This window comes from Streptopelia decaocto (genome assembly GCF_964273445.1).
Source record: "Streptopelia decaocto genome assembly, chromosome: 3".
Lineage (NCBI taxonomy): Eukaryota > Metazoa > Chordata > Aves > Columbiformes > Columbidae > Streptopelia > Streptopelia decaocto.
This window is the reverse complement of record NC_138656.1, coordinates 105,417,269-105,430,039: the sequence shown is the minus strand read 5'-3', so window position 1 is coordinate 105,430,039 and position 12,771 is coordinate 105,417,269. Positions and strand designations below refer to the sequence as shown.

At 43.2% G+C, this 12,771-nt stretch overlaps 1 protein-coding gene across 2 annotated transcripts; it reads left to right on the top strand.

Moving 5' to 3' along the window:
* The first annotated feature begins 493 nt into the window (after positions 1-493).
* Positions 494-10,163, top strand: ODC1 (ornithine decarboxylase 1). 2 transcript variants are annotated; one of them, XM_082049429.1, is made up of 12 exons: positions 494-770; positions 3,451-3,559; positions 3,733-3,878; positions 4,049-4,222; positions 4,393-4,565; positions 4,859-4,993; positions 5,166-5,247; positions 5,578-5,661; positions 6,928-7,090; positions 7,171-7,283; positions 7,540-7,754; positions 9,672-10,163. In XM_082049429.1, exons 3-12 carry the CDS (start codon positions 3,777-3,779, stop codon positions 9,811-9,813), a joined length of 1,383 nt encoding a protein of 460 aa, XP_081905555.1. In that variant the 5' UTR covers positions 494-770; positions 3,451-3,559; positions 3,733-3,776; the 3' UTR covers positions 9,814-10,163. The 2 variants fall into 2 exon arrangements, with proteins under 2 accessions (XP_081905555.1, XP_081905556.1); XM_082049430.1 differs by lacking the exon at positions 494-770 and adding an exon at positions 903-1,073.
* Positions 10,164-12,771: the final 2,608 nt, after the last annotated feature.

Genomic DNA, 12,771 nt, shown 5'->3' with positions numbered 1-12,771 from the left:
AGTCAGGGGCAGCACCGCTGTGAGCAGGAGCCAGTGCCGATGCGTGAACCACAGGGGCTGTAAGTGCCGCGCAAACGGGATGGCTTCAACGCCTGTGCCGCCCTGAGTGTCACCCCACCGATGTTACATGCATGATGCTCTGGGTCCGCCGGCTCAGAGTTTCCTTTCTCCGGGATTTTCCAAAAGCACCGCTCGCAGCCCGGCCCCCCCAGCCCCCTGCATCCCCCTGCCACGTTGAGAGGACGCGCAAAGGTACTGTACTGGGGCCGGCGCGGCGAGCTCCGTGCACCTGCTGGCAGCGGGCAGGGCCGGCACCGCGCACATCACCCGTGGGGGACCCCGGGACAGCGGACCCGGGGCGGGCGGTGCCGCCGCAGTCCCGGCGCGCTCAGCGCACAGCGGGCAGGGGGCGGGGAGGCGGGGCGGACGGGGGTGGGCGTGGCGCGCCCTGCGCGTGTTCGCCGCCAACGTCACAATAGCGGCTGGCCAGAGGCCCGGCCCGGTCCCAGCCGATCGCGGCTGGTTTGAGCTGGTGCGTTGCCATAGCGACGCCGGCTGCCCTATATATAGGAGCGCCGCGGCGGTGGCGAAGCTTTGTCAGCCGCGGCGCCCCGCTCGCTCCGCCAGCCCCGCTCCTCCTCAGGCGGCAGGGCGCCTCCCGCACAGCTCCTTGCACCGCGCCCGGCTCGCAGGAGGAGGAGGCGGCTCGGAGCGAGGGGATCAGCCGCCGCCGCCGAGGCTTGACCGCAGCTCTCGCCCCGCTGCCCGAGGTGAGGAGCGGAGCGGTGAGGGGAGGAGCGGAGCGGTGCGGTGAGGCGAGCGGCGGGCGCGGCCGGGCCGCGGAGGGCGCACGGCGGAAAGGGTCGGGGCGCGCGGCGCGGCAGGCGCGCGGCGGAAGCCGGCCGGCACGGGGCCACGTGTCTGCGGGGCCGCTGCCAAACGGGCCGGGCTGCGCGCCGGCTCTGCCGCCGGGCACGGGGCCTCCCTCCCGCCTTCCTTCCTTCCTTCCCTCCGCGCCCGGGGAATCCCCGGCCCCAGCGGGGAGAAAGCAGGCTCCGAGCGGCTGCGAACAGGTCAGGCCGCCTTGCCTGGGGACGTGTTGGCGGCGTGTCCCGGGAGTGGGGGTAGGGGCGGCTCCGCCGGGCTGTTTCCGGGGTGGGAAGAGGCAGGTGCGTGGCAGGAACACGGCTCGGGGCGCCCTGGCTCGCCCTTAGGCCGGGTGCGGAACGACTCCTCACAGCACTCCCGTGGGGTCCCGGCCTGAGGCGGGAGCGCTTTCCTGCGGGGCGCAACTCCCTCGGGGGTCTGGGGTAGGGGGGCCACTCTGCAAGGTGAGCTGGGCTTTAATAAGGTGGCCCCCAGGGCAAACTGAAACGCCTCCTCGAGAAGCCCCAGGCTGGAGAGCTCGGTGCTCTGCTCCCCGGGCAGGCAGCGCAGCCCCAGCTGGGGCGGGTGGCTCAGCCCGAGGACCATGTGGATTTACAGAGAGAAAGGCCGTCAGTGAGAGCAGGGCAGCCAGCCGGTTCCTTCCTGGTAGCAGTCAGCAGCGATCTGCTAACTCTGGGGTCAGGAGCGCCTCGGGCGCCCTTTCTCGCCGCAGCGTTGGTATTTGAGTACAGAGCCTGCAGGCATGACTCAGCTCTGTCTAAATACAGCTGCTGAATAAGGGAATGTTCTGGAGAACAACTCCTAAATGAGCACAAATTGTCTTTCTTCTGGGAAGCTGCAGAGTCTTTGCACGCAGTCCAAATAGAAACACACACTGGGAGGCTACAGTTTGCATCTGCATGGTCATGTGCTGTCTGTATTCTGTGTAATTACACTGTAGTTAAAATTGGGCAATAAGGTGGAGATAGAAAGCATGGAAGAGCTTAACAAAGTCTGCTGTGACCAGTAAAAGTAATTCCCCTTTTTGAGGTTAACAGGAAAAGTGCTTTTCATGCAGACGGGAGGATAAACTCAGTTCAACCTGATGGTCTTCACTTAACTACAGCCAGAAGTCCCTGAACTGCTTTCTGCAAAGCTGCAACATCTTATTGAAATCATCCTACAATAAGATGCAGGTTCTCTTTAGTAACAAACAGCTTCCTGAGAAGTGTTTAATTTGCTATTTCTTAAGGTCCTTTCAAAGAGGCTTTTAAGAGGAGACTTTAATCCAGCTTATGGGAGAATTAACACTGCATGTGAATGAGAGCAGGGGGAGAATGAGACTCCGTGGATTGTTGGGTTTTATTTCATTAGACCTAAGGCTTAATCTAGTTTGAATCTCCAATTTGGTTTGTCTCTGATAAGTGAGAATTGATCAAAAGATGTGGAGTAGTTGCTGACGCTGGTAGTTCAGGTGCCATTTATTCCTGAGGGCTCACTTGAAGTTGCATAATCACTGGCTTTTCAAAGTCACTCAGTATATGAAGTCTAATGAATTGTAGTATACACAGCGTATGAAATGAATGATTCTGTTGGTATTAGAACATCATTAGTCTGCAACAGCTATAAAACATTTTACTTTTCTTATGGTTTATAGCCAGTCTTTTTTGAAATTGAGGGAACAGTGATGTAACTAAAGATTAGTGAATAACTTCGAGTTTGCATAATCTTCAATCTGAATCTGTATGACTAGATTGAGTGTTAAAAAAAAATGCTGAGACAAGGCAGAGGGCTGGACCTGGTTACATGAAACCATATCTTTCCTATGAGTCACTTGCAATGCGAGGTCTTTAAAAGGTAGCATACACTTCTGCTTGAATTAATGGTTTAATGGAGGAGGCTGTCATTCTCTGTTTGGACTACCCAGTAAAATGGTGACCGATGCACTTTGCCATGGATTTCGTGGATCCTGGATGTCAGAGTTCTTTTGCTCTTTAGTTCTCGTTCTTGAGAGACTTTATACTGGACTGGTAGTAGATGTGTGTTAACAATGAAGATTTGTTAAGGACTACTGTAAAATCCTCTTATAAAGCATTAATTGGGATCACTGTTAATACTGTGTGCAAATCACTCTCCTGGTGTCTGTCACTCCTGACAGGTGAGGTTTTCATGTAGCCTGGGGGTCATGGGTAGAACAGGGAAGCTCTAACCACCAGCAGAACAACTTAGGCAAGCCCTGATCTCATGGCTGGTTTATGCATGGTCTGAACTACAGTAACAATCCAGGTATTCAACTGGCTTTGACGTAGTGAGAGTTGTTACTACTCAGAAGTCAGTAACATCCTCAGATTCTGTCTGTAGTAACATGTAATCCCTTTTCCCAAGATCTGGCAAACTGCAATAGTGCTTAAGAATTGCTTAAAAAAAGAAGTGGTCAGTATGTTGATACTGGTGCTAGCTGTAATATTGCCAGCTCCGATGCAGAGGTGAAGGGAAAGACAGTGGATGCTTCCAGGGACTTAGACTAATAATATTTGACAGTACTTCTTTTTTTTTTTTTTTTTTTTTTAATTCTCTGAACAGGTTTAGTGCATCATACAGTTGCTGAACAGAGGAAAACTTTCCTTCAAGCCACCAAGATCATTTTGTAGAGTGCCTCCTTGGTTCTGATTAAATCTGATCTGTCATCTATGTAAGTTCCTAATCTGCTGCTGTTAGAGATAACTGTAGAAGTCGTATAATTTTAAATTAGATGACCATGACGTAGTGGTCATGTAATGACTGTATGAATTTAAGTGAAGCAGTGAATGTAAAGCATGTGGATTCAAATGAAGTAATGAATGTGGGTTTTTTCTTCATCAACAGTTGGTACTTAAATCTCTTCACATAAACCTGAAACCTTAGAAATCATGAGTAGCTTCAGTGATGAAGAATTTGAATTCACCTTCCTTGATGAAGGCTTTACTGCCAAGGATATCCTCGACCAAAAAATAAATGAAGTGTCATCTTCTGTAAGTATGACAGGAAAATCATTGCATGTTGGGAATGCTACAAATTTATAAACCAATGGAACAAGTTGTCTTTGCAGATTTTCTGCAAGGCAAACTCCTCCTCAAAGGCTGACCTCTAGGCTCATGCTGTTATCTGTTGTTTGTAACTTTAAGATGTGTATTTGCTCTAGGATGATAAAGATGCCTTCTATGTTGCTGACCTCGGCGATATTGTAAAGAAGCACTTGCGATGGCATAAAGCTCTCCCTCGGGTGACCCCCTTCTATGCTGTAAAATGTAATGACAGTAAAGCCATACTGAAGACACTTGCTGTTCTTGGTGCAGGTTTTGATTGCGCCAGTAAGGTAAGATCTTAACTGTGTTCTGATCTGTGACATTAGTATATGTTCAGCTTTACAAAATGTGTTCATACAAAATTAAGCATAACCAAGTGGTGTCTTTTGTTGTGCTGATTAGTCTGATCATCCATCTAGAAATAACTTTCACAAGTGTAATCTGTTCTTTCTTTCTTCAGACGGAAATACAGCTGGTACAGAGCATTGATGTACCTCCTGAGCGAATAATATATGCAAATCCCTGCAAACAAGTATCTCAAATCAAACATGCTGCCAGCAGTGGTGTACAGATGATGACATTTGATAGTGAAGTAGAACTAATGAAAGTTGCAAGGGCCCATCCAAAAGCCAAGTAAGTTATGCTATTTGTTCTATAATTCTTGCTTGGGTTCCTAAATTACGGAATCATCTGCTGTTAATCTGAAACTTGTTCTTCATGAGTTAAGATGGGCTGCAAAATAATGAGAAAATAGACCTGGTTTTAGCCAATAAAATTTAATCCCGTGTAGCTTACTGGCCCATTAGGAAGAGACAGATGAGAAAGCTTGTATGTTTAGGCTCAGCCTCATTCTAAGGTCATACCTGCCTGATAATTATGTCTTTTATACTGGAACTTAAACCATTATATTTCTTTCCTATTCCTAGGTTAGTCTTGCGCATTACAACTGATGACTCCAAAGCAGTTTGTCGTTTGAGTGTTAAATTTGGAGCTACGCTTAAGACTAGCAGGCTTCTTCTGGAGCGTGCGAAAGAACTTGACCTTGCCATTGTTGGAGTTAGGTGAGTTGGCAATATCAAAATATAGTTATATTAAATGTCGCTCCTTGAAGTGGTCTACCTGACAGTAGAGATACCTTTGCATATTGTTACTTGAGTTTTGTATAAACTACTTGACTAATAGCAATTTATAGTGGGGACAAATAGCAACTGATATTTTGTATCTCTTTTGTAGTTTCCATGTTGGAAGTGGATGTACAGACCCAGAGACCTTTGTTCAAGCCATTTCTGATGCCCGCTGTGTGTTTGATATGGGAGTAAGTCTAGTTCTGCTTTCTCTGGAACTACTGCTGAGCTGTTGTGGCAAAACTGAATCAAGTGAAAAATGGTTAAGAGGTTAACAGAAAGCTAAGTCACTAGTTTCATGTTTGAATTTTTGAGGTCATGGTGGTTTACTTTGACCAGTTCTGCAAAAATCATCTACAGATGTGCTAAAATCAGCGTCTTAAACTCAAGTGACTATTACTTGAACACAATGAGTTACCTCTGTTCCAAGTATTAATGAAATGACTTTACATTGCTTTTTAAGCTAAAACGATAAACTAAGAACTCCTTTCCTGACAGCATTGTCCTAAATCTTATTTTAGGCTGAACTTGGCTTCAATATGTACCTGCTTGATATTGGTGGTGGCTTCCCTGGCTCTGAAGATGTCAAGCTTAAGTTTGAGGAGGTATTGTTTTGCTTTGCAAAGAGCTTCTCAGGTTGTTATGTCTTTTTGAATGTTGATCTGGATTAAAAAAAAAATCTGACTTCTATATTGGTGTGCAGACACACTTGCAAGAATTTGCTTGTCCAGAAATTGAATTCAGAGAAAAAGAGGGGAATTAGCTTGAAAACTGGGTGAGCCCATTAGATACATAGCTAAATGACTTAATAAACATGCAGAGGTACCAAATTTGTAAAGCAGGTTGGATTCTTACTGGCAGAGACTTCTCTCAGTTGATGCTGTACTTCAGACCATTTGGATGGGGAATCCTCTCAAATAGGGTGAAAAGGTAGTCCTGAACCCATACTGTCTTTCTGGGTGGCAGCAGAATAGTTCAGTTTCTGATCTGGTTTAGAACTAGCTTTCAGATCATTTTTAATTGATCAGTGTTCTCCAGTCTGCTTTCATACAGAAATACTTCTGCTTTCAGAGCAGTGGCTGGGTATTAGTAGGACTTCCACTTGCAGCAGTGTTGTCAGAGCACCTGCTAGTCTAAAATTGTTTGAAATTATGTTATATATTTACACAAGGAGACAGCAAATAAGCTACATAAAGTGAATTTTCTGCTGCTAGTGTGAGCCAATGTTGCATCTCTTGTAATACCTCTTAATGAAGACTGGCTTCTCCTAGTGTAATATTGGCTTACATGAAGCATGAGGAGCGGATGATGTTGTTGTTGGCCTCCATGGCATAATGCCATGTGGTTGGAGGCAGCTTTGTAATCACAGAGAACTTCAGAACTTGTAAAAAAAACCTCTCCATGGTGGCAACTGAATTTCAAAGGCAATGACAAAGCCTTCTGTATTATTAAGATCCTGTGAGATGACTTCTTTAGGATGCAATAAGGTGGGGGATATTGCATGATAGCAGAACTACAAGTGGACTGGAAATTAAAGTTGAAGTGTGGGGACTTGCAGGGCATTAATGCTGGTTTAATGAGTCTAGGAAGGGTGATATCCTGTAGACTCAAACATGAGCTGTTTACTTGCAGCTTAAAAAATTTAAGTGACCAATGTCTGCTTTTGTTGTTTTATGCAAACTTAATCCCAAATAAAATTTTGAGTAGGAAAAAAGCACAACTAATCGTTAGAGATTACAATATGCAAATAGTTATTACACACTTGACCACTGTATCATCATGAGCATGAAAATCTGACTTCATCTGAGACCTCTAAAACAACACCTGAGTAACTGCTGAAGTACTAATATTGGCAACTGATTCTTCCCTAGATCACAAGTGTAATCAACCCAGCACTGGATAAATACTTCCCTTTGGATTCTGGAATAAAAATTATTGCAGAGCCAGGAAGATACTATGTTGCATCAGCATTCACCCTGGCAGTCAACATCATTGCAAAAAAAATTGTCTTAAAGGAGCAATCGGCTTCTGATGGTATGTAAATCTAGACATAATCTTAATTATAGGCAGGTTCTTTCCAAGCATTCTCTTACTGGTATCTCAACTTCTTCCAGATGAAGATGATGCAAATGACAAAACTCTTATGTACTATGTGAATGATGGAGTCTATGGATCATTCAACTGCATCTTGTATGATCATGCGCATGTTAAACCAGTTCTGCAAAAGGTATGCTTGTTCAGAAGTATCACATACTAGTTGGGTATCATGGATGTAGGGCAATCCTTGTCACAGCAGCCTCTTCTTTGTTCACTGCTCCCTTCATGTTGCCAGAATTTGGCATTTCATTTATGAAGCATGCAGTGGAATTAATTCAAAGCAAAGGGTGGAGGTGAGGTGGAATGTTTTACTAATTATGATATTTCGATATTATTTCTGGAAGGTTTTTTTTATCATCAAACTAATTATACTCTGCTCTCTTTAGCGGTCTAAACCAGATGACAGCTGCTATTCCTGCAGCATATGGGGACCAACATGTGATGGCCTGGATCGTATTGTGGAGCGTTTTAATATGCCAGAGTTGCAAGTTGGTGACTGGATCCTGTTTGAAAACATGGGTGCCTATACTGTTGCAGCAGCTTCTACTTTCAATGGATTCCAGAGGCCAACAATACACTATGTGATATCAAGGCCTGCATGGTTAGTAATAAAGTGTCTTGATCCATCAGTGGTTTTGCCTAGATGGGTGACTGTAGGGCAATAGCTCATGTCAGTTGACTGCCTCTTAACAAAGAGGGCCATGGTCTTGGTGCTGTTTCTCTTGGAAGACTTCCTTGTGCTGTGGGAAAAGGCCTCTGAAGGTTTTTGCCATGTGCTTCAAACAATCCTAACACTACTGATTACTCTTTTTTTTCTGAGGTACTCACTTCCAGGAGAGGCCCTTTTAAAGGCGTAATGTTAGGAGTCTTTTAATTAAGCCTGGCTTCTGGCTGGTGTTTTTCACTGTTGCACAACATATAGAAGCATTACAGATTCTTGACAGTTATCTTCTGTGACCAGTAATTAGACCAGTCAATCAAAGTTCTAATAGTACGCTGTCTTCCAAATTGACAGCTTGCTAAATCCTAACTGCAGGAAATAGGCACACTCAACAGTGCTGCTTCACAGCATGATCTGTTTTTTTGAGAGCTGTTCCTTAGTTTAGGTTGAGCTCTGGCTCATTGTTTAGTGCAGAGTGTCAGATCTCCAATGAGAAGTTATTAAACATGTAAGCAAAGAGAGCAGGACTACCTCTTGAGTGTGCAGATACTGTGAAAGTGCACCTTGAACAGCAGTTTAGAGTAACCTGGTTGCTCTTCTGTGCATGACATGTTAACAGATTTCATCTTCTTTAAAAGTGGGGTTTCCTGTAAGAGGAAGCACTTACGTCTGTATTGAAGTCTGCCTGCTAAACTGACGGAGAGTGTTTGGGCAGCAGTATTGCTATTGAGTTACTTTCAAATTTACTGAAAATGCTTAAGTTCAGGGGAATTCCTGCTGTAGAAGAGGAAGCTTCCTCCATTCTATAAGCAACATCTGTAAGCAAGTCTAGTATTGTTTCTTTCCTTTATGAAGCCTGTGAGTTTAAGTGTTCTTCAAACCAAATGAAGCTTTTAGACTTCCTGTAAAACTCCAAACTTGTGTCTAATTGAACTAAAAAAGGCTTTTATGTATGTAATCTACATATATAAAGGTGTGCAATTAAATTTGTAGCTAGATAACTGAAGATAAGGGACAAGATGACTACATATGTTTAACTAAAAGCTAGTAGTATATGGGGAGCCATGTAGTAGCACAACTTTTTGCTTTGCATGTAGTATAGGATAACCAAGTCCAAAAACTCAGTCAACTGAAGTTCTTCTGAGCTTGTCTTTCAGTGCAGCTCCTGAGTATGGAAGGAGTTACGTGGTTTTCACTGGTCAGCTCACTTACATCCCTGGTCTGTCATCCATACTTCACTTAATTCACGTTACCCAGGAACGTGAGGGTGTAGGATAAGGGGTAGTCAGTGACATAGGTCTGAAATTCTGAACTAATGACCACTAAGTCATTAAGTCTTTATAGTGTATGGTATACAGATGTAGCTCCAGTTACACAGGTGCATCTTTGCAGACCTAGATCGTCCCCAGAAATGATGAAACCAGCTTGGTATTGGCACTTGCTCTAAAGCCTAGCCAGCCACAAGTGACCTGCCATAAATTCTGCTTTGATTTTTTTTTTTTGTTGTTGTTGTTTTGGTTTTGGTTTTTTGTTTTGTTTAACCTCTAGTAATGTTGTTTTGGATTGTGGAGGTTGTGGAGTCTCCTATTCTGGAGACATTTCAAAACCTGCCTGGACGCCTTCCTGTGTAACCTCATCTAGGTGTTCCTGCTCCAGCGGGGGGGATTGGACTAGATGATCTTTCGAGGTCCCTTCCAATCCCTAGCATTCTATGATTCTATGCATTTTATGATGAGTAAAGAGTTGATTTTTGTGCACCCTGGCAGTAAAAAATAAGTACTTTGCTTGGCTTCTTTTGTCACATTGTAGTGAAATACTCTTTTGACTGTTGCTTGCTTTTTTTTTTTCCCTTTCCAGGCAACTGATGCAGCAGATTAAGCAGCGAGGGTTCCTGGCTGAAGTGGAGGAGCAGGATGTTGCTAGTCTGCCACTCTCTTGTGCCTGGGAAAGCGGAATTGAGTATCCAGCAACTTGCGCTTCAGCTAGTATTAATGTATAGGTAATACAGAATAATTAACTGCAAGATTAGTCATTGAATTTAGGGCATTTGGGGGACCATTAACTTAATTCTTGCTAGAATTTTTAAGTGTTTTGGTTGTTTTTTTTAAAGTTTAGGTTTAGCATAAATGCAACAAAAATGACTAGGAGATGGGTCACAATTATTGGTGTTCCTATGGAAACTATTTGAATATTGTTTTATATGGATTTTTATTCACTTTTCATGTATGCTACTAAAGACTGACCCTCAACTGTCAAACAAGTATTTGTAGCTTGTGTATGGCAGAATGGGCTAAGCTTAGCGTTTTGTGACCTCCCTGTTTTAAAATAAAGTATATTGAAATAACTGGTCATGTGTTTGGTTAATCTGTAGAAAATTAATCTGTCATGGGTGGCTCTTACAACATCTATGAAGGCAGACCAGATTCTGCAACCCCAGAGCTTATTTATTAATAACACAGTTGCCATCTCCTCCCCTACCCTTGCCGTCCCAACTTGCTGAAGCGAAAGAACCTGTTGATAGGCAGGGAAACTAAACTGTGTCTTTTAAAAACATATTATTAGAAAAAGCTTGGCTATCAACAAGATGAATATTGTACCAGTTCTTGTAGAGTCATATTTGCCTTTCACTATTGAACATTGGTTTAATGCAGTCACACTATTAAGTGCCATGCAGTTTTTATTCATTTCGGTTTGTAACTGCTGTGGCAAGGACTGGCTATTTAAACACACAGTCACTAATGAGAGAATACAGCACATGGCTGCTGCTGCTTAGCTGCTCATTTTGTGCATGGAGATTAAAGTACATAATGAGAAAACTTAAGAACCTGAACCTGTGTGGCAGACTACTAAGTGACAACTACTCTCTGACACTTTACTGGAGCTTTAGTATAAAATGGATGATAAGAGGTGGGACTCAACATTCTTTGTGTATGCAATACAATTCAAAGCTCTTATTTAATGTTATGAAAATACATGCTACTCTGTTAAACTGACTTTGTTTTAAACATGATGCCACTAGGTAGTAAATACTAAGAGCTAATACAGGGTGTATTAATGGTAAAATCAGTGAGTTTGGTTACTGGAGTTGAGGATACTGACTTGTACTTAACCTGAGGCTAGTTTGTTACCACTTCTGTTGCACTAAAATTGCACAATGTTTCTGCAACACTTACCAGTTCCAGATCAGGATCTGTTCAATCAGGCATCCCTTAGCAAATGCCTGATGTGTGAAGAGGAAAACCTTAATGTATCAAGTAAGTGTGTAAAGCTTAAGCTAATTTAGAGTAAGTGTTAAAATTTCAAAGGTCATCCAAAGGGTGACTTTTATTTATTCTCACGCATACAGTAGCCAGCTGTTTGGCTACTGAACGGCACTCATGTAAAGTCCAGTATGTACACATAGTGGAGTGATAGCCTTTATCTCAAAGAAATTCCCTACTTTTAAACCAGGGTTTCTTTTAGCTCCTCCAAATTCTCGTAGAAACCTAAAGATTCTTAGCATGAAAGCAAAAGTAACGAATGGTAACCAAATGTTACTATAACAATTTCACATTTTAATCTTACTCTTTGAGAGTGAAGTGCATTTGAACTATGGAGGGAGAGAAAACAAAGAACTGGCACCTAACAGGAAAGACTGCAGTTGTCTGAAGGACATGTAGGTACCTGTGAACCTGCCTGTGTGAAGGCTGGGGATGGCTGAGCCAGAAGGGTTTAGGGCTGTAGTGAGACCTGATGTGACAACTAGTGCTGGAGCCTGTTCTCCTGCCTTGGGGGAGCAAGGGGCCCAGTCTGGCTTCTGCTCTCAGACAGTGGAGACCAGCTCCAGCAGGCGGTTTGAAGGCAATCACTTATGGAAGCTAATGAGAAAGCTTCCATGGGAGGAATGTGATAGGCTGCCCATTATAATAATTTATTGATCTGCTTTTAACTTTATTTATTGTTTTAGTGATTTTTATTAGTTTTTTTTCTCAAACTCCAAACAATTACAGGCCAGCATTTTGATGAACTTACGATGTTCACCAAAAGAGATGTAGCTGACCTCAGTTCTTTACCTTCCTCTTCTGTGGTAGGTGTGTTGTAACCTCAGCTGGTGCTCTGTAAGCTGTATCTAAGGAGAGGATCAAGTGCTTAAAAAGAAGTGTTAATCTTCTTGAGTGCCTTCTGTGTTAAAACAAAAATAATGGGTTTTTTAGCTGACTTGTAGTACTTATAGGTGCAATAAATCTTTACAGTAGTGGTGGTGTGATTTTAGGCAAGGCACAAGTTTCTCATTTTAAGTTGGATGATGCTGAGCAGGTGTTCTGGGTTTTAGGACACTAAGTATATATATATAAATATATATATATACATATATATGTATATATATATATATATGTATCTCCTTATCTCACAGCTGCCCTGCTTCTGGCTTCCATAGAATCCCAGTGGTCCATTTCCACTTCTTACAGTGTTTTTAAAACGCCCCAAGTGACAGGAATCAGCCAGATGGTAGATCAGACCCTCCTGACTGCGGGGGTTCCTTACCATCTGAACTGGGAAAATATGTTTCTTGGTGTAAGCCAGATCTGGAGGGAGACCCTTCTCTCACAGACCTCACCCCCAGCAAATACTATCATTTAAACAGATCTCTAATAGTTAAACACAGCACCAATTTGCAGTAAGACTGAAATGGAAAACTTTCTTTCTGGTCAAAACCAACCCTCTTCAACCAAAACAAAAAAGAAGTCCACAACAGTTGCAAGAAGAGCTTAGACAACTGTTATTTAGTCGTTAAAAAAAATAAATAAAAAAAGGTTATTACTCATTGTAATAATTATTATTTTTAAGTTTCTCTTCAAATAAGCAATGATCAGTAGAAAAATAAAGGAGAGTAATTTGCTTTAGAGAAGTGTCCCTGGTTTTGACAAGCATCCTATGGTTTTCTTTAATGTTTGAAGGCATTTGGTAGCTCAATGTC

Excerpts from the sequence above, each read along its gene's own strand:
- ODC1 (XM_082049429.1), top strand. The coding sequence starts at position 3,777 with ATGAGTAGCTTCAGTGATGAAGAATTTGAATTCACCTTCCTTGATGAA. Across the intron at positions 3,879-4,048 it reads TAAATGAAGTGTCATCTTCT|GATGATAAAGATGCCTTCTA; the intron begins GTAAGTATGACA and ends TATTTGCTCTAG. Across the intron at positions 5,248-5,577 it reads GCTGTGTGTTTGATATGGGA|GCTGAACTTGGCTTCAATAT; the intron begins GTAAGTCTAGTT and ends ATCTTATTTTAG.